Consider the following 22,188-nt stretch of genomic DNA (forward strand, 5'->3'; position numbering starts at 1 on the left):
TAGCTTTTATCTGTGTAAACCTTTAAAAAAACATCCCTACTAAAGTCCATTTTGATGAACCGTGATTTCACCTCTGCTAAAATGCTTTCATGTGTAAATATTCCACTGTGCTCATTATGAATAACATTTTCACAGAAAAGATACTTTGAAATGATATGAAATTTCTGTTGATAATGTAAACAATGATTCAGTATCAACGTTTATGTGACGTCAGTGACCAAAAAAGTACATTGAGTTCCGAATTAAAAAGAAAATCAATTGCTATTGTCTCATGTAAAACCAAACGAAAAAATTAAAATACTTCAACATAATATTGACAACTTCATTGTCTGTCGACTAAATGAATAAAGTAATCGGATCGTCGATTTCATGCTCACACTATATTAATACCTCAACATGCAAAATCACAGGTTAGAACGAATGAGTAGAAGAAATAACATCAAATCTGACAGAAGATATTCACAGTGTAACAAAAATGGCATGGCTTTAAATCTCTCAAAAAACAAAGGCCATGATCATATTATTTAATCAGGAACAAATAATGAAAGGACGGGCAAAACAATGTCTTTCTAAACCAAACCTTTTTACAATGCTTACACCATCCCTTGCATTGACTATTATTGTGCATTATGACCAGATCCTCGATTTTTCATATGCTTTGCCCCTCCCGCCACAAACTTTGACACCAAGAACTGATTTTTGTCAGAAATTAACAGTAGAAAAAGGAAAGAAGCCCATTTGAGGCAGCATTTACATGTACTGATATTGATATTCGTTGTCAATAAGGGGAAGTATGTTTTTTTATTCATTTTTCTTTTTTTGGTTGTCCAAAAAAATTCCGTGAAAATATGATAGGTTTAGCTGGCCGGTCTCCCGTTGTTCCACCCCCCACCCAACATTCCGCATCGAGATCGCTCCTATGCGAATGTTATTGGGGTATTGTTCTCGGACTGGGCAGCCCTGGGTAAGTATAATGTGTCTACAGCGTAATATTCATGCGAGGTGATCATTGTGCTAACTGCAACAAGTAGACACTGTCGTTAATATGACTGAATTTGTTTTATTGAAAACGACTCTAAACCTAACACCCCCCTCCCCCGCGCACACGCATGCACGCACATACTCAAAGTAAGAGAGATAGAAGGAGAGAGAGAAAGAGAGAGAGAATATTTGATATATACGATCAAACGACCAATTCGACGCCAAATAACCTTTGTTCTGAATTACACTATGTGAATTTGTCGTTATTATTGTTCACATTAGCCGTATATTAATGGGGCAATTTGTTCATATACGACTTGTATTATTACAACAGTAAGGTCAGACCATGTTTCTATAAACGGAACAAAGGCACTACTTATGATATTATCCGATCATTCAAAGAGCGCGGATGTATAAATTTTAACAATATTTGAGATTTGTTAAAACTGGTCACGATTTCTTTTTACCATGTTCAGTATCGTGGGATTACTCTGTGTTGGTTGGCAGAAATGTATGTTGTGAGAGCTTATAAAGTGGATCAGTGGTAAGTCTCTTTATTATATATACATCTTACTTTAATAACAAATTATCATTTAATAACACGACATGCGAACGAGTCTCTACTTTGCTTGCAAAAAGTCACTCAGTTTCTTAAAGCATAAAGTAAAATTTCGAAAACAAATTAACGCACTATTATTTTTTTGCTTTTGAATTCTATATACGTATTCAACTTTTATATGACATAAGCGAGCTTTACATAATTGTGTACGTTAATCATTCATTTGAAACTATTCAAAACCTGTTTGATTTGTTTGTATATCTCTGGTTACCTAAGATAGATTTAAAAGTATTTGTGTTATTATTTGAATTATAAAATGCATTTGAAAGGTAAAGGAATCACATTCAGCCTACATTGTTTTCTTTTGTCTATAGGTGCATACATAATTAACATGTGTAGATCTAATTTAAAATCCAATGCAATTCAAATAGTTTATTTATGTCTCATCGCATGCATATCACAATAAGTTACATTAAAAGTTTATGTACACAAGTATACGAGAGCAGTTATCGTATGCACATTTCTTACATCTGTATCATGTGTAATATTATTTTTTTTTAAAAGTATGTTTTGAATCGTTCCTTATATGAACTTATATGACTTTTCCCTTTCCGCCAGTATTTGCCCAATCCTAAATTGGCAGTTGTCCTGTTCATTTCCTCCAGTATTTGCCCGATTCTAAATAGGCAACTGGCCCGTCCCTCTTAGCCAGTACTTGCCCAATCCTAAATAGGCAACTGACCCGTCCCTCTTAGCCAGTACTTGCCCAATCCTAAATATGCAACTGACCCGTCCCTCTTAGCCAGTATTTGCCCAATCCTAAATAGGCAACTGACCCGTCCCTCTTAGCCAGTATTTGCCCAATCCTAAATAGGCAACTGACCCGTCCCTCTTAGCCAGTACTTGCCCAATCCTAAATAGGCAACTGATCCGTCCCTCTTAGCCAGTATTTGGCCAATCCTAAATAGGCAACTGACCCGTCCCTCTTAGCCAGTACTTGCCCAATCCTAAATAGGCAACTGACCCGTCCGTCCCTCTTAGCCAGTACTTGCCCAATTCTAAATAGGCAACTGACCCGTCCCTCTTAGCCAGTATTTGCCCAATCCTAAATAGGCAACTGACCCGACCCTCTTAGCCAGTATTTCCCTCATCCTAAATTGGCAACTGACAATCCTAAACTGGCAACTGCGTTGACAAAAAAAAGCAGTCAGCTGAGGTGACATGAAGATATTCTATAAAAACAAGCAAAAACAAAATAAAATAAGAAATAAACCACAAAAACATGTGTTTGATTATCATATTTTCAACTTAAAGTATCATATTATATTGTGGGTTGTATATAATTAAACATATGTCGCGTTCCGGAATATTATCGCACGTTATTAAAGATACTATCAGTCAAATTTGCTACGATTTATTGTCAATTTCTCTATTAAGTCGAGAACTCGTGACGATTTTATACAAGGCTATGAAATACCTTGTAGAAAACATGAAACTTTGTTTATGTGGGCAATTCGAATTTATGGATTTCATTTAATTAACTTTTGCAAAGATTTGTGCCACAATTTTATTATGTGCCAAAATCAATTATTAGGAATTAAATAAATTGGCAATTCATGTAATGAAACGTTCGAATCATTTTATGATAAATTTATGCAATTAGATTTGAAGTGCGAAAAAAGCTGTAGAAGGAGAACATAGGTATTCTTTATATTTACTCTTTACGTACAAATCATGTTTGATTTTTCTGTATGACTCTTGTTACATCAGATGGATTTTTAAGAATTTTGGTTTAAATCATTTTACAATATCAAATGACGCATTGATAAAATACATTGAACAAAGTAAAAGAAATCCATTTTGTTGCATGCTTTTATCGGTGAATTATTGAACTATTAAAGTGAAATATATCTGGTATTTTCGCAGTGAAAAATATCAAATATATTCTAACTGGCAAGAAACTATAAAAATGGGTAAATTTAGTCAAAACATGAAATAAAACGAAAATTTGTTTCTTTTACATGTAAGATTAAAATATCCTTCACTCATGAACACCATATCTTAAATTTTCACTCGTGGCTGGTGCACTCGTGAAAAGATTGCATGTAGTCTTTCACTCATGAACACCATATCTTAAATTTTCACGAGTGGCTATGCCACTCGTGAAAAGATTGCATGTGAAAAATATTTCAATCTTACACTAAAACAAAAAAAAAATCCTCTATGTGATACATTTCAAATGTGCGAGTAGCATTTTACTAAAGGCAATTGCAACCGATAGTTTCCGTTGGATTACGTAGTCTTGTATTATGTTTCGGCATTCTTCTTACGACACTGTATCTCCGGAGAATGCCGAAATCGCATACGGGCAATACGTGATTGAACGGTAATTTCCATACCTTTAATGCAGATTAGCGCATATATTTACCATTTTCATATAAATATATACTGAATGGATAAAGAAACACTGACAAGCTTTCGGAACGCGAGAAAATAGTTTTTTGACTATTTACCGGCAAGACATTCAATAAGTGTTTTATCACATTTTTTATTAAATGTTCACAATTTTAACTTTAACCCAGCAAACATACAGCAGAACTTTTAGACAAACTAAAGACAAAATAAACAAACGATATGCGCACCTTTTGTGCCGTTGAGTGTCGAGGAATACTGTTTACAGTGGGCCGGTGGTCTAGTGGTAACACGCTTGATTGTCAATCCAGAGGTCCGGGGTTCGAATCCCGGTCCAGGCACTGGAAATTTCTGAGATGCTCTTGAGTGTCTCCCACCTAACTAAGAGGCTTATACTGGTTCTTCCCAGGAAAGACGGGTTCGTGTGTATCGGTGCTATACACCGGGCACGTTAAAAGAACCAGACTGTCTGTTCGCAAAGAGCTAGGCTAAGTTAGCCGGACAGGCCTGTATCTAAAATGAATTTATCTATCTGTTCTGGGGGTTTTATCTCACTCTGTCCCTCTGGTCAGATCGCTCTGTCTCTGTACTAGTAGAGGATGAATTTCGCGCCGTGTGTGGCTGCATTTGTACTACGTAAAGCGCCTTTGAACGTGTTTATCATGAAAAGGGCGCTATATAAATCTGGTATAATAATAATAATTTACAAAATTAATACGGAAATTAGTGTAATATTTTAGATATGATACATCTCATATAAAACAATTTTATTGCACAAAATTGCATCTTGCAGTTCTTTATTCTTTCAGTATATAAATAAAATTCATGTTAGGACAACACACCTGTAATATTAATGTTCAATTCGAAAATAAATTTGAATTTAATGGAAAATGGAAGGCTAGCTTTATCCGTAATTGTATATTAAAACTAATGACTTCAAACATTTTATTAACGTTATAAACACATTACATGGATACCTAGTGCGCTAGCTTTGAGTTCTATAGAAATATTATTGATATAGTCAAACCTGTATCAAACAGCCGGTTAAAGGACTCGACACAAGCTAGTGCAATAGAAATGAAAACTAATAATTTTGGAAGTTGATTGACCACAGGTGTCTGAAGCTCTACCAATTAATGAAATTCGCATCTCTTGATAGTATATTGGGTGTGTGGGATATGGTAATGCATATATTTATTGATAGAGCTTCAAGCGCCTGTAGTTGACTGGCTGCTTAAGGCAAATGTGTGCTTGATATAGGTGGCTGCTAAGGAAGGCTATACTGTAAATTGTCACTGTAAAAGAGCCCTTAATACATATTCTTACACATTTTTTTCCAGATAAAGTTTTGTAAACGTGCATGGTTTCATATAAGACAAGAAAACGAAGATGCGTGACAGCGAGGCAACAAGGATATCTTCTTTCAAAACCGTGAAAAGACCTGTTGTGAAAAAGAATGAAAAGAAAGGATTTAGCTTCTTTTCCACTTCACCAAAGCAGAAGCAGACGAAACTGACATTGGAAACATTGCAAGCACTAACACCATTCCACAAAGGCAAGGATGTGGTAGCCGACGCTGCACGGGAAATTTTACTTAATAGAATCCGTATGGACGACAGTGTGCACAAATTGTTTTTCTCGGACACAGTGATAGACACACGTATTTCAGAGGATGATTTCCGGGGGTTTCCGATTGTGAAACTGTCAGTTGCCATGGTAGCGGAAGCTATCTCAAAATGTAACGATAACTTAAAATTTCACTGCACAGTTGAAAAGAATAACTTGGAAAATGTGTTACAGGAGGTTTATGAGAGTGTTCACTGGAAAAAGTTAGGTCAGTACATTTTTACATATTTTTCAAGAATATAGACCTCCTATAGCACAAGATGTTCAAACTAAAAAAAGTGGCCCTCATATTACTCCTAAACATCCGTCATTAATTTTGTTAATTAGAATGCATTCAGATTATTATCGGGGGTTCATAAATTGCAAAAAAGATATGACAATATGAAATTACTTAAGTCTTTACCCGCCTCGATTTGATTCAAACCAGCAACAGTAAGTAAGTCCGATCCCATAACCACTAAGTCACGGTGACCCTGTGTTATGTCTGATTTAGTCGGATTTTTCCGTTTATTTAAATCCTAAAATATCATAAAAAACAAAGTACAACCACGAGTTAACATTTTTTTCGCATGTGACTAACTTACAATTCTATTCTTCAGGATTTTCTCTATACACGAAGCTATACCCAAGTGTAGTTCGAGACGAAAAGTTTAATGTATGTTTACAAGATTTCATTGACGACAACGGGTGAGCCAGATTTTATAGATTCATGTATGATGGGGTTTGGGGTGAGGTGGGGGAGGTGGGGGGGGGGGGGGGGGTATAAAAAACCCTCATTTTTAAAATAGCTATAGCTGTATATATTTAATATAAAAAAAAGCATGTAGCACCAGAGATATTAGTCAAAGTATATGATTAAATCCTACTGTTCTAACATTCCAAGCAGTCACTAAAGTATATTTTGAAAGACTCTGCTGTATGTACTTATTCATTAATATGTAAAACAACGATTGTTTTCATGTTTTTTTAATGCTAGTACTGGATATAACATAGTACCAAAGTGCACTTTTGATGTATTGCTTTTATTTTAACGCGATTTTTCAACTTCTTTCATCTTCATTAAAGACCTGAGTGGGCGGAGCGAATGATCGAGCGGATGACAGAACCGTCATGGACAATGAACTGGGTACAGAAAATAGTGCGTGGACAGGTTACGGAGGAAGACTACAACGCCGAGATGAATGCGCTATTTGTAAAACTTCACTTGTTAGACCCACAATCTGTTATACCAACTTACCATCTACTCAATCATATAAAAGGTATGTATTACCTCACATTATTATGAGTACTCATACTGTGAACGGGTGCTGAATTACAGAAGGGTTTGCCCGCATCGTCATGGTCTTGAGCCTCGCTTGCAATGTGAGAAAACCGTCTGAATCAGCGGCTGTACCTAGATGCCTTTCCGGGCCGGAAATAAGGTCAAGCGCATGCATGGCTTTCCTTCACCATTCCTCGCAATAAAGTTGGAAAGTTACAATATGACTTAATATTTTCCGAACAAACAAGATGTGGACATGTTGTTTTTTTGCCCAGTCCATCGTACGTAAGTCCCGAATAGACTGTTAGTTGTTTCCTTTATAATGTAGAACTGATTCAGATTGCCTGTCTGTAACAGAAAAATCATGAAAGGAAGCAAAATACCTGGTTATTGAGGACAGACTTAAGTATAATGATACATATAAAGTAAAATATTACCAATAGGAGCACTCCACGTCTATTGCACACATTCGTAATTCTTTTTTCGTATTTTATTGAAATTGTCAATCCTGGCAAAATGCATCTTTCAAGTGTTACTGCATACTGAAATTGTATCATAAAATAATTGGATCAAACATAAATACAGGTACACGCGTGTATTTATGAAACGGCATTCAACAGATCACACTGCTACCACCTTTTTCAAGTTTCAAAACCCTTACCGTTTCTGTACATTTTTCTACTTTTCAGCTCTTCCAGAATGCAATTTGGAACTGGCTACGCGGAACTACCTTGGCGGACCCCTTGATTGTGCGGTGTTTACAGATAACGTTAAACTTGCAATAGCGAAGGAGACACATCCTATGAATGTATCCAAACTCAGTCTTGATGAAATAGAGTTATTTTATGGTTTAGAAGTAGAAGAGTTTATACTCTCGGATGTGAGAGACTTGGGAGTGTGGAACGGAAGAAGACCTAACAACAAAAAACAATCCAAATTTCAGGACCGTTGTAAAATTATGTGATTATGTAAGGAATTAATGAACAAATCTATTCGCGGTTGTTTTCATTATAAGACTAAAATTAGTTTCAAGTTCAAGGAATTATATAGTTACTATAGTTGACAAGTTGCAAAATTATGTACTTGAAGCAAATCGAGGGCTGACCGTGAAACGGTGCATAGTCACCCATCTGAAATGAATGAAGAAACCGTTAAAAAAACTTGTTAATATAAAAGGAGAGAACTGAAAAGTTAGAATTTTAAGTCCAAGTCGGGAAATGTAGATGTTGGTGCATCAAATATTTTAATGAATATGTTCCCGAGTATGATAATACAACTGTTACGGATTAGTGGATCAATATACGAGAGATAAGTTTTGACAAAGTGTAGTTTGTTATGTATGCCAGCTGCCTGTAATTAGAACAGCCTGGAGGACGACAGGTTCAATAGATTGCTATCATTACATGACAGTGTACGTTTATGTGAAAGAACATTGCGTTCCACAAATGGCTATGTTAAGAGATAAGGTGCTTACAGGAATAAGATACCAATTGCAGTAGATTATATATCGTGTCCTACTCACATGATGAAAAATTCCAATGGATAGATTGTACATAATTATTTTTGTCATATTATCTTTTTGTCATTTATTTTTGTTTAAATTTGAAATGCGGGCATTTCTCCTTGTAGGTAACTGTATATAACAGACGTTGTATTTGTTTCAACACATGCGTGTTTCTTATTGGTAATTTGCTTTTCTTCTTCCTGTAGTGAACGTAGGCTGCTTAATACAAAGTTTATTTATGATACATTTTATGAATACATCTTTCGAAATATTATCTGGTGCTATTTTTGAGGACTGCAATAAAAGCGTAAGATTTATTTCTTGGTATTTCACTTAAACTTTGCTCAGTGCAAAATTGGGAACATACATTCCAAAAGGAAAACTTAACGATAACCAAGAGTTACTTGGATCCCAAACCTGGTGGATGAATCCTTTTTTAGCCCACCATCATCAGATGGTGGGCTATTAAAATCACTCTGCATCCGTGGTCCGTCCGTCCGTCATTCCGTCCGTCCGTCCGTCCGTTAACAATTTCTCGTTATCGCATCTCCTCAGAAACTAGTGGGGGGATTTTGACCAAACTTTGTCAAAATGTTGTATTGGTACCCTAGTTGTGTCCCCCTGAAAATCAGACTGGTTTAACAATTTATGAGTGAGTTATGACCCTTTGTTTATTTCTATAATTTATATAGATTTATATAGGGAAAAACTTTGAAAACCTTCTTGTCCAAAACCACAGAGCCTAGGGCTTTGATATTTGGTATGAAGCATCATCTAGTGGTCCTCTACCAAGATGATTCAAATTATTTCTCTGGGATCAAATATGGACGCGCCCTGGGGGTCACATGGTTTATATAGACTTATATAGGGAAAAACTTTGAATAACCTCTTGTCCAAAACCACAGGCCCTAGGGCTTTGATATTTTGTATGTGACATCATCTAGTGGTCTTCAACTAAGATTGTTCAAATTATACCCCTATGGTCAAATATGGCCCCGCCCTGGGGGTCATATGGTTTACATAGACTTATATAGGGAAAAACTTTGAAAATCTTTTTGTCCAAACCACAAAGCCTAGGGCTTTGATACTTGTAATGTAGCATCATCTAGTGGTTCTCTACAAGTTTGTTCAAATTATCCTCCTAGGGTTAAATATGGCCCCGCCCGGGGGTCACATGGTTCATATAGACTTATATAGGGAAAAGCTTTTAAAATGTTCTTGTCAGTAACTACAACATTCAAACTTGGACCACATGTATATTTTTTGAGTGGCAAGATGAACCTTGACAGTAGTTGACCTTGATTTTGACCTAGTGACCTACTTTCACATTTCTGTAGCTACAGCCTTCAAATTTGGACCACATGCATAATTTTGTGCACTGGAAAAAACTTTGACCTTTATTTTGACCTAGTGACCTACTTTCACATTTTTGAAGGTACAGGCATCAAATTTGGACCATATGCATAGTTTCGTGTTTCAAAATGAAATTTGACATTGATTTTGACCTAGTGACCTACTTTCACATTTCTCAAGCTACAGCCTTCAAATTTGGACTACATGCATAGTTTTGTGTACCGAAAAAAAACTTTGACCTTGACATTGACCTAGTGACCTACTTTCACATTTTTGAAGGTACAGGCTTCAAATTTGGACCACATGCATAGTTTTGTATTCTGAAATAAAATTTGACCTTGATTTTGATCTAGTGACCTACTTTTACATTTCTCAAGCTACAGCCTTCAAATTTGGACCACTTGCATAGTTATGTGTACTGAAATGACCTTTGACTTTACATTGACCTAGTGACCTACTTTCACATTTTTTTAAGGTACAGGCTTCAAATTTGGACCACATGCATAGTTTTGTATTCCGAAGTAAAATTTGACCTTGATTTTGACCTAGTGACCTACTTTCACATTTCTCAAGCTACAGCCTTCAAATTTGGACCACATGCATAGTTTTGTGTACCAAAACAAACTTTGACCTTTACATTGACCTAGTGACCTACTTTCACATTTTTGAAGGTACAGGGTTCAAATTTGGACCACATGCATAGTTTTGTATTCCGAAGTAAAATTTGACCTGGATTTTGACCTAGTGACCTACTTTTACATTTCTCAAGCTACAGCCTTCAAATTTGGACCACTTGCATAGTTTTGTGTACCGAAATGAACTTTGACCTTAAGATTGACCTAGTGACCTACTTTCACATTTCTGTAGCTACAGGCTTCAAATTTAGGACCACATGCATAGTTTTGTGTACCGAAACAAACTTTGACCTTGACATTGACCTAGTGACCTACTTTCACATTTTTGAAGGTACAGGCTTCAAATTTGGACCACATGCATAGATTTGTGTTGTGTACAGAAATGAAATTTGACCTTGAGCTAGTCAATAAGTCTTGAAATTTGGAACACTCAAAAATGGCACATTGGTGGGCGCCAAGATCACTCTGTGATCTCTTGTTATCTAAGTTTGTAAGTTTTATTCAGTCAAAATACGATTTTAAGGGTTTTTGTATTCTTTGGAATAGAACCATTTGAATAAAGCTGGAGGAGGTCTGTGCAAGTTTTCAAATAAATCGAATCTTGAGAAGTTACTTAGAGCTTTTCTACTTTTATCTCTGGCAGTCACTGTGCAATTTGAACATGTTTGCCAATAAATTGGACCGTCTAAGGCAAAATCAAAGACATTACAAATGCTTGGGTTTTTTGTTTTTGTTTTCACTCGTTAGGATAATTAAGATGCATTTAAGCTTTTGCAAAGAGTTGGAAATTTTAAATTATTAAAACAAACAGAGGGTGGATTAGGTCGATAGATGTATTCTAGTGATTGCAGGTGGATATACAGATGGAGTGCTCTCGACTTTGTGTTTGTCTTATTAGTTTGATAGTAGATCATGTTCGCGTAGGTCCATATCGAATTTAAACTTGAGTATGTAAACCAGTCTCAGAAAGCGTCCTTGCCATTGGCTGATATAAAGGTCATACTGAAGAACAACCAATCAACTGCTGGAGTTCTTAGACTCGTCTTGAAACCTGTCTCAAATTCAACAAGAAGGGTATCGTTGGTTAGTTTCTGTAGATAATAATAATATAATAACCTGGACACCGGAATGTATATTTGTACTTCTATGTTATTATATCAGTAAATTAGGGCATACTTATCCCATTTGAAATGTCTGCATGTGAAGATGAACTGAACTTTTTGTCTGACATTTTCATATTTCTTTGAGTGTCTGATGCTTTCAATACAAGGAAACGCAATTCGAGAGAATGGATTTTTTCATTTCTGTAGTCGTAGATTTCAACAATTCACTAAAATGCATTAAAGAGATATATTACAAGTAATGCTAAATTATGTGGAAAACAGTTTGTAGGTTGTAGGTGTCACGATTTCGGACTTGATTCAGTGTGGTAAGCTGCCAGTTATCTTTGAAAATAGAACGGTTCTTTGACATCCTGGGTTCGAGTCCCGTTCTGGCTGCACACTTTTCTCATCCTGTTTATAATTACCAGACGTTAACTGATGAATAATAATTAAAAATCAGTTTAACATGCAAAAATAACAGAACATAGTAAAATGTTTTAATTTGGAGTTTTCACTTCTCAGAAACAGCACATCTACGCAACGTGTAACAGTGGTTATTAAACTTAATTGTAAATGAACGGACTTTTCTACAAAAATGTATATCGAGTATGATACAACTTGATTGTGTTAATACATGTACATTATACTGGTGCAGTAGAAAATTATTAGCTAACAAAAACCGAGAAATATAACTATTTACACTTTCTCCAAAGACGACAGAAATGTGTGAAATATCACTATTAGTTGTAATTGCATGTTTATTGTTAATTGTTTCAAACTAGAGATGTGTAATAACTATAACTATGATACTAGTAATTAACAGCAATTACTATTGACTGAGTAACAGTTTCCTTGTTTATACAATGACAAAGAGCAAATATAGCACTGACATTTTACTCAACATCAACTATATATATTTATTAATTCAATTCAAAATTAAATATATATTATCAAAAGTGGCTGTGCATTCGATAAATACATTTAAGTTCTAAAAAGAACTAAATTTGCATAAACCCAGTGAAAAAGAATTTATTGCGATTGTCCAAGGTATGTATATATCAAAATGTATTAATGTTAAAAATATGTTTGAAAATTTGTTAAATCCAGTACCGATATATCTATAGAATTTCTGGAATTTGATCAAAAAACAAAATGTTATTTTAAAACAAGCATCTGATAACTTCTGCACATGGATCAGAGTTGAACGACTGCTCAAAAAACCGTATACATGTATCTACAAACGTCATGTGTTTAGGTTCAGTCCGGCTATTTTGCCCGCATTCAATAAATTAGCACATATCTATGTTTAGAGAAAAAGGCTGAGATGTATATTAACAGCAATAGATTGAAAGGACATTTTGTACATACGTAACTACAATAAGGTCAGACCATGTTACTATAAACGGAACAAACGTATACCTATTAACCGATCATTTGAAGAGCGCGGATGTATAATTTCAATAGTGAATTTTAACAATATTTGAATAATAGATCTAGTTTAACTTGTCACGATTTCTTTTTTCAAGTTCAATTTCGTGGGATACTAATTTACTCTGTGTTGATATTTCAAACTAAGAAGGCAGAAATGTAAAATTTTGGAGCTTATAAACTGGCGCAGCGGTAGGACTTTTTACATTTTTACATAATAAACTTTACTTGAAAAACTCACGGTAGCGCTAAGGACATTTTGTAATACTTTTGTCAGTAAAATGGCATGAAACTTTTGTCAGTAAAATGGCACGAAAAGTTCTCATATTTCTTCCCTACCTCGACAGGTTGAAATCAGATGAAATTAATCCAGTTGAAATAGTTGCATTATTTTAATATCTGCATAAGTTGCAATAAAAAAAAACGTATAAAAATAAAATTCCCTATAACAAAATGGGTCAGTAAAACTTACTATAATAAGCGAACATATGACTTACTAACATTTGTATATATAGGGTATCACGTTATTTACAACATTTGATGAATGTTAGATCCGGTGAAATACACCCAAATGTGTATTTGCTTTATAAGTGCATGTAATAAATTCTTTAAAGTGTTTGTAACAAAAAGTAGAAATGATATAAACAAATTCACAATATCCTGTTATATAACACTTAAAATATGATTGTCCTGCCATAATATAACGCTACAGTCTTGCGACACAAATGAAGTCATAACTCGATAGTGTTTAAAATATAAGAATAATTAATTCCATTTATTTATATAAACTGTCTTCAAATTAGACCCAAGGGCTGCTCTTTTACATCACATCGGTCTGAAGCAACTTACTTTCAAGTATTTGAGTGATTCGGTTAACCTATACACTAATTTAGGTGCCTGTATGGTAATGCTATGTTTGACACTGTCCGCGGCTGGACTATATTTGAGTAGAACAGAGCAGTGTTTTAAAACAGCCACAAGTTTGGCAGTCATCTCTCTGATCAATTGCTACCGAAGACCCAGAACCCTATATGATCATTCCCTGTGTGCCGCAACACGACCTACCCTAGTAGACAGTTTCAGCATAAAGCGTTACGTTACGCCAGCCTTAAACATGGTCAACTAAATAGCCATTAGGAAGAAGCTGACAACTGATGAACATTTGCATTTTCACACAAATAACAACCAAATACATGACAAATCAAATATACAACAACATCCAAGACACATGTTGATGATCATATAGTTTGTTTTAGTATCATGTCACACTAAGATTACATACCGCGAATAGGGATATTATTGTGCGTTATTAGAGACATTTAGAGATACTATCAGTCAGTATTGCTACATTTTATTGTCAGTTAGCTTGTACAAAACATGAGCGGATAACAAGGATTTTGAGTGTTTAGAAAGCTTTTGTCACAATTTTTTTTTCAGAACTAAACGAATCGGTAGTGAATATCTATCTCATTAATATAAACTTAGACAAAATATTGGCTATCATATTTGAAGTGTGGAAAAGCGGTAGAGTTAACTTCAGAAAAACTTCGCTATTCTTTATATTTACTCTTTATTCTGGCGAACAACGAGCTTTACATATTATGTTAATCAATTACCCTATTTAAACTATTCAAATCCTGTTTGATTTTATGCATATCTCAGGTTACATTAGATAGATTTGAAAAAATGTTTGTCGAAGTCATTATTGTAATATCAAATGACGCAATTATAGAATTCTTTGAATAAGAAATGTAATGAAAATTCATCAAAACAAATTTGAGCCGCACCATGAGAAAACCAACATAGTGCATTTGCGACCAGCATGGATCCAGACCAGCCTGCACATCCGTGCAGTCTGGTCAGGATCCATGCTGTTCGCTAACGGTTGGGCTTTGAAAGCGAAAGCGGATGCGCAGGCTGGTGTGGATCCATGCTGGTCGCAAATGCACTATGTTGGTTTTCTCATGGTGCGGCTCATTTGTTGTTACATAGGCGCGTCTTTTCTTTTACAAATGGGGGAGGTGTTCATGTAATAACATGCGTAAATGAATACATAGATTTATAACATATATTTAGGCGTATATAATTAGGTTTAACATACTCTTACAATATTAATATTCTTTTCAAAAATAATTTGAAGTAATGCGCTAGCTTTGTCCACAACTGTGTATTAATGACATGATATATTGCAATCGTCTTCCATACTATAATTAAAACACCACTGCACAGAGATCGCAAAAAGTTTTGAATTGATTCTTTTCTGATTTGTAGACAAAGTAAACTGCTGAACATCTGTAACCTGCATGGTTTAACACAGAATGAAGATGAAGAGCAACGAGGCAACGAGGGTATCTTCTTTCAAAACCGTGAAAAGACCTGTTGTGAAGAAGAATGAAAAGAAAGGATTCAGTTTCTTTTCCACTTCACCAAAGCAGAAGCAGACGAAACTGACATTGGAAACATTGCAGGCACTAACACCATTCCACAAAGGCAAGGATGTGGTAGCCGACGCTGCACGTGAAATTTTACTTAACAGAATCCGTATGGACGACAGTGTGCATAAATTATTTTTCTTAGACACAGTGAAAGGTATAGGCATATCAGATGATGATTTCCGAGCGTTTCCGATTGAGAAACTGTCAGTTGCTATGGTAGCGGAAGCTATCTCAAAATGTAACGATGAATTCAAGTTTCACTGTACTATTGAAAGGAGCAACTTGGAAGATGTGTTACAGGCAGTGTACCAGAGTGTTCACTGGAAGAAGTTAGGCAAGTATTCACACAAACCTTTCACTCATTTTTCTTCAGAATTGCATTTACCACACAAAGATGTTCAAACCAAACTCCTAAATATTCCGACTGAACTTCGCTAGTTCTGTTTTCTGGACGTTACATTGCAAGAAATGATGTAAAGCAGTTTGGCACTTGTTTGGAGAAAGGCAGTTGATACCGTCGCGATATTACAATACAAAAACGTTATAAAATGGTGTTTCGTAAAATCAAATATTTTAGGCCTTCGAGTGGTTTGTCGCCTGATTCATCAGGGTTCAGATGCACAGGAATTTAAATATCTGAACGGCGAACCGTGGTAAATTAGACGATAAGACACGAGAAGGTCATATTTATTTTAATTCTTACACAGTCGTTGAAATATTTTTAATTAAATTATGCGGACTTCTTTTAATACAATGGTAATATTACATAATTTCTCCTATACTTTACTGCGTATTTTTGAGCAAAGAACATCTGTTGACGGTTTTTTTTTTGCTCCTAACTAAATTTACAATCTTATTCTTTAGGGTTTTCCCTATATACGAAGCTATACCCAAGCGTAGTTCGAAACGAAAAGCTAGATATCTGTCTACAAGATTTTATAGATGACGACGGGTAAGTCCAATTTTGCAAACTTATTAAGTCGATTTATATTATATTTCTTTTAATATTTTCATTTTACGATAGTTTTTTAGAGCAATCTGACTAAAGTTCCCGATCTTCCTAAAAGTTGCGTAGCATTAATTGGAGACGAGTTCAATCAAATTGATTTAGAAGTTGTTGAAATAATGCTATATATATATAGTGTCAAAGAATAAGCAAGAAACATTGTGTAAATTATTCAAAAGTTATGACTTAATCATAACATTCTCAACATCAACTGCAGACAAAGTAATTAAGAAAAAAAGATATATTTGCTTCAGCTTTTCGCATTAATATGACCGGTACGGAAGCTTATTAGGGCCTACAGTTGGTGAGATGTTTTGTGCTAAGTCGACTTGTCTTTACTCGCCTAGATAAGATGTTTTACACATGTCAATAAAATTTATTGACAAAGATTAAAAGTATAGAGGTAATGCAACTTAACCTTTCGCGATATGCTCGATGTTTTTCCCTTTTCGACTTCACTTTTCTCGATATGCTCGATGTTTTTCACTTTTCGACTTAACTTTTCTCAATATGCTCGATGTTTTTCTATTTTCGACAAATATTTAATTGAAAAAAAATATATACATCGTGATTTTCGAGATAAACATTGTGAGACGGATGGACAGACAGACAGATGGAGAGTAAACCTCCACTGAAATAGAGCTGGAAAATAAAAAGAATAACTGGGGGAGGGATGTCACCCTGGTGGAGGGGGTGCAGGGTGTCGGGATGCGGGGAACTGTTGTTTTGAAATTTCACATTTTCACATGTTCATATTGAAAATATAGCTGAACAACAGATTTTTTAAGGGGGGGGGGGGGGGGGGGGGGGGAAGGGGGGGTCACCTCATGTGTGGAGGGTTGTGATGTGGGGGTGGGGTGGAAGAGGGTGGAGTGTTGTTGTGTTATTATGAAATTTCACATGTTCATATTGAAATATAGCTGAAAAATAAAATCATAAATGAAACAATAATTATGTGCAGACAAGACCACAATTTAGACAAGTTTTGCCCTTTTAGGGGATATAACTCTCGAGTCAATCATGGGATATGCCTGGTTCAAGAAAGGAACCAAGATCTTTTGGTGGTAAAAGTTATGTGCAAGTTTAGTTAAAATCAACTCACAAACAAGAAAGGTTTTTGTAACAAAAACACATGTCTCCCCCAGCCTCCATGATTTGTTACAGTGACTATTTGTGCCAAGTAATTTGAAAATCCTTTAAGGGGTTTAAACAATACAGCCCGGACACGATTTGTGAAGGACAGACGGACGAACTTACAGGATTTGTGGGGTAATCCCTTATATTACCTTTTATCTTCCTTTGATCCTTTTAACCCCACAATACTATTTTTTAACCCCACAATGACCACAACCTCAGAATGTCAAATTCAACAGAAACGCTAACCCCAAATTTACATGTGGGCACGTCGGGACAGACAGACGGACAGACAGACAACTCGGGGAAAAACAATATGTCTCCCTAGAATATTTCTGGCGTAGACATAATGAAACCATCACTGTGCAGACAAGACCAATATAGGCAATTTTTGAACCTGACGTGTTTAAATATCACGTGACATGCATAATTATATCGCTTAAAGTAAAAGTTCTCGAGAAAAAGATGTAACAAGTCGAGTAAATTATGTTGAAATACCAAATACATTTATCTTCTTGTTATGTTTCTTGACGACTTCGCTGAAAGATCTAGTTAGACGTGTAGAAGTTCATCGCATTGACAAATATTTCACGCAATTCGATAAAAAAGTATGCGTAATGATTAAAAACATTTACGTATAATGTATTAATTATCACGCCTTCATCAGATGTTTTTGTTCAAAACGAAAAGACACAAGTTGACTTGACGCGAAACTTTTAGATAAGTGGAGGCCCTGATAAGCTTCCGTAGACCGGAAATATTTTCATTTTGTTTTCATTAATTTTCTTTTCACGTTAGTGCGCGATATAGCATGCAGCACTAAATCATTCTTGTATATGTAATATTATGAACGATATATTTTAACTTGTTTCATCTTCATTAAAGATTTGAATGGGCGGAAAGAATGATCGAGCGGATGACAGAACCGTCGTGGACAATGAACTGGGTACAGAAAATAGTGCGTGGACAGGTTACGGAGGAAGATTACAACGCCGAGATGAATGCACTATTTGTAAAACTTCATTTGTTAGACCCACAGTCTGTTATACCAACTTACCATCTACTCAATCATATGAAAGGTATGTATTTTCCTTTATATCATGAACGAAGCGATCAGTCGGTAAGATGCCGGACTATGGATGCAGAGGTTGCGACTCTCATCCTTTGATTCTCCAACTAGAGACATGGTTTCGTATAAGAAACCCGTGTAAATAATAGGTGTAAATGTGTTCCACCTGACGCGTTACAGAACCAGAGAAGTTTCTTTTGTTTCCTGCATTATCATCCAAAAAATTTAAACAAACGTCAATAAAATGGGTATCCATGGCAAAATAATTTAGTTTGTATATTTATTAAAAAACATAAGAAAACGTCTGCTTTCTTTATAGCGACAACATAGGAATGTGATTTATGGTTTTAGAGCTTCATACGCAGTTGATACATTTGCGGCCGGGATTTCTTGTACATATAAACGTTCATATCCCAGGACCGTTTTAATAAGCATCGCCTTTCAAGATCATATTATATTTCAGCTCTTCCAGAATGCAATCTTGAACTGGCTACGCGGAACTACCTTGGCGGACCCCTGGATTGTACGGTGTTTACTGACAACATTAAACTTGCAATAGCGAAAGAAACACATCCTGTGAACATATCCAAACTCAGTCTTGAGGAAGTGGAGTTATTTTATGGTTTAGAAGTAGAAGAGTTTATACTCTCGGATGTGAGAGACTTAGGCATTTGGAACGGAAGAAGACCCGACAATAGAAAACAATCGAAACTCCAGGACCGGTGTAAAATTATGTGATTTCAGGATCTAATGGCCTCTGCTTCCATTTTAGGGCAAACACATCTGTTGAAAATCAAATAATATGGATACATGTAATAGCTTGAGATATGGTAACTGTACCAGATCTCTATCATTAGAAGTTCGTTTATGTGATCGACAATTGTGTTCCATACGTGGCTATTCTTGGAGATATTTGCAAGATGCGTGGAAAGTAAAGATTTCAAAGTGCTAACAGGAGTAAGATACCATTGTAGATGATTATTATTTATGTTGAGTCGTATGCTAGTGATAAAGAATTCCAGCAGATGAATTGTATAGTGCCTTTAAACTTTCAAGCCTAAAACTTTTCCAATATAGTATTCTGGCGCACGACTAGAGTATATTTGTTTAGATTTGAAGTGCTGGCATTTCTTCATCTAGGCAAACTGTAGATAATAGATTTTTTCAACGCATGCGCGTTGACTACCAGTAACTTCATGTATTGTACATACTTAAAGTTTATTTATGATAACTTTTATTTCTACATATAATATTGTGCTAGTATTTATTAGAAATGTAATAAAAATGTAATAAAAATGTAATAAAAATGTAAAACTTGATTCTCTATTATTTCACTTAAATCCGGTTGTCACCCACGGAGCAAAAAAAAAAAGAACTTCAGAGATGCAATTAGCATTACATTCAGGACAACACAAATAATGCATCCCTTCAAACTATCCGAACACTTCCATTCCAAATATGGTGTTCTGAAGTCTGCAATTTTTAAGCAGTCAAGATTCGTCTTCGGAACTGTTTTAAGTCTTTAAGCTGTCTAAGAATTCCATTTAGTTATATAATAAAATTGAGAAAACTGAGAGTAAAGATGCTTCCATACCAATTTGATGACTGGTCTTAGGCAGCCACAGTGTGCAGTGCAGCAGAACCGTCTGACAGCAAGGTGATAAAATGATAATGAAAAGAAAACATTGGTTTCCCTTGTTACTAGAAAGAGGCTGCTACATTGCAAGTCTGGTGAAATGCATGTCACTCTACTGTTTTTCGATCTTTCAACCGTATGTTCTGAACAAAATTGGCGAGTGCATCAATGTATCCATGTAGTCGTTCGATTTTTTTAAAGTGTTGTTCTTGGCAAATGTGTAAATGTAGAACACCCCGTAGATAAGTGGTACTGGCTTTCCGAAGGTTTACATAGAATACTAACACTGCAGTCTCAGATGTGGCTTTTTAATCGATATCCCTTATAGAGTTTTCACATGCTGCATGCTGGAAGAGTCGGTGAATCGTTACAGAGAACATCCTCTGTATTCAAAACAAGAGGCCCAAATGTGCCTAAGCCACTCGCCTGTTGCGGACTTATGCCATTTGACCTTGCTTTTGACAGAGATTGTTGCAGCTTATTAAAATCTATTCAAAACTTCTAGTATTTTGTATTGCTGACATGAGAGAGGTCCAACCAAGGGTGCTAAAGATCAAGTTTGTTCACCAAATTCATGTGAAGAATCTGTTTAATGACTTTTCAGCTCTGGCTCACCCTACTGGTTGTCATGTGGAAACATTTACTACAGTTAAGATAGGTCCATACAATAATACAGACCAAGTTTAGCAAAGACTTTTAAATAATTCATGAGGAAAAGTTGTTTCAAGAAAATCCTATTTTTAGCAGAACAATCTGAACAAAACAGTCAGCAAGGATGCTATGGATCATTTTTTCAGCCTTGGTGGTCCCTAAAAAGGGTTAATGCATAACAACTTGAACAAATCTGAGGGAGGTACATGCAAGGATTTGGTGAGGTTCCATCAACTTGGTCAGGATAAGAAGTTGTTCCGAGATTTTTCTAATTTTAGCTCTTGTCTGCCCCTAAAAGGGGTCAAGCAAAACATTTTGAACAAATGAGAGAGGACCACACAAGAATGCTACAAACCAAGTTTAGGGAAGATTCATAAGTTACATTTAAAGGAGTAATTTACAGGTTTGGCAGCTCCTAAAAGGTGCTTAACTAAACTATTTGATTCTACCTGAAAGAAATCCATGCTAGGATGCTAATGACCAAGTTTGGTGTAAATCTGACCAGTAGTTTTAGAGTTGTTCAAGTAACAATTGCTGTCACAGAGCATGACGTTAGACATTAGTTAAAGTCTGGATCAAATCTTAAGGCTTATAATAGAGTACCTCCTTTTTGAAGAGTATTCAATTCCTACCATAATGCACCTGTCAATATTTTGCCCGTCCGGGGGGGGGGGGGGGGGGGGGGGGGCGGCGGGCTGACCCAGGGGAATTTGACATTTCAAAATTTTTGTTGTTTAAATCCCCACCCTAGAGACAACCTTTTTTGTCTAAATCCCACCCTAGAGCCTGGTTGGTACATCAAATGTTTGTCAAATTCCCGCCTGTGGGGAATGGTCTTCTGTCTCAAGTCCCGTGTATGCCCGCCGCTGCCCCAGGCGGGCAAAATATTGACAGGTGCATAAACCTACTTTGACTGCAATTTTCAGGGGGCGTAGGTTCAATCCCCACTGGGACCAAACTTTTTCCCCCCTTATTTTCCATTTTTTCTAGTAAGTTTTTACTTCTTTCAAGACTTATTATTGATTTATTGTACAAAAGTGGAAAAAACTTCATTTGATAAGCGACTTCTTGCTGTTCAAAGTGAATTAACCTCTGAAACAGAAGGGGTAGAGTTAGACATCTTTAAAACAAGAGCTCGTAGAACACGAAATGTCCTCCTTGATGCATTCAGAAATTGCACACAAGGAACAGAAATTATCTGGTCATTGTACACAAAAGTTCTACTATTCTGGGTCAATGTGACCTTGACCTTTGACCTACTGACCTCAAAATCAATAGGGGCCATCTGTTGGTCATTTTCAACTCCCTATTAAGTTTCTTGATCCTAAGCCCAAGCATACTCAAATTATTGTCTTAAAACGGTTTAACTGTTCTGGGTTACTTTGACCTTGACTT

The 22,188-nt window shown here is 35.8% G+C and overlaps 2 protein-coding genes across 3 annotated transcripts; both read left to right on the forward strand.

The window, feature by feature from the left end:
* Positions 1-1,318: 1,318 nt before the first annotated feature.
* LOC123540646 (uncharacterized) lies at positions 1,319-8,660 on the forward strand. Of its 2 annotated transcripts, none has more exons than XM_045325858.2 (5): positions 1,319-1,525; positions 5,293-5,786; positions 6,178-6,265; positions 6,644-6,837; positions 7,529-8,660. In XM_045325858.2, exons 2-5 carry the CDS (start codon positions 5,342-5,344, stop codon positions 7,801-7,803), a joined length of 1,002 nt encoding a protein of 333 aa, XP_045181793.2. In that variant the 5' UTR covers positions 1,319-1,525; positions 5,293-5,341; the 3' UTR covers positions 7,804-8,660. The 2 variants fall into 2 exon arrangements, with proteins under 2 accessions (XP_045181793.2, XP_045181794.2); XM_045325859.2 differs by lacking the exon at positions 1,319-1,525 and adding an exon at positions 2,994-3,241.
* Positions 8,661-12,419: 3,759 nt separating this feature from the next.
* On the forward strand, positions 12,420-19,801 carry LOC123540645 (uncharacterized). The gene is made up of 5 exons (XM_045325857.2): positions 12,420-13,054; positions 15,134-15,631; positions 16,162-16,249; positions 18,323-18,516; positions 18,970-19,801. The coding sequence occupies exons 2-5, from the start codon at positions 15,181-15,183 to the stop codon at positions 19,242-19,244; spliced, it is 1,008 nt and encodes a 335-aa protein (XP_045181792.1). The 5' UTR covers positions 12,420-13,054; positions 15,134-15,180; the 3' UTR covers positions 19,245-19,801.
* Positions 19,802-22,188: the final 2,387 nt, after the last annotated feature.

Source organism: Mercenaria mercenaria, chromosome 16 (assembly GCF_021730395.1).
Source record: "Mercenaria mercenaria strain notata chromosome 16, MADL_Memer_1, whole genome shotgun sequence".
NCBI classification, from domain to species: Eukaryota; Metazoa; Mollusca; class Bivalvia; order Venerida; family Veneridae; genus Mercenaria; species Mercenaria mercenaria.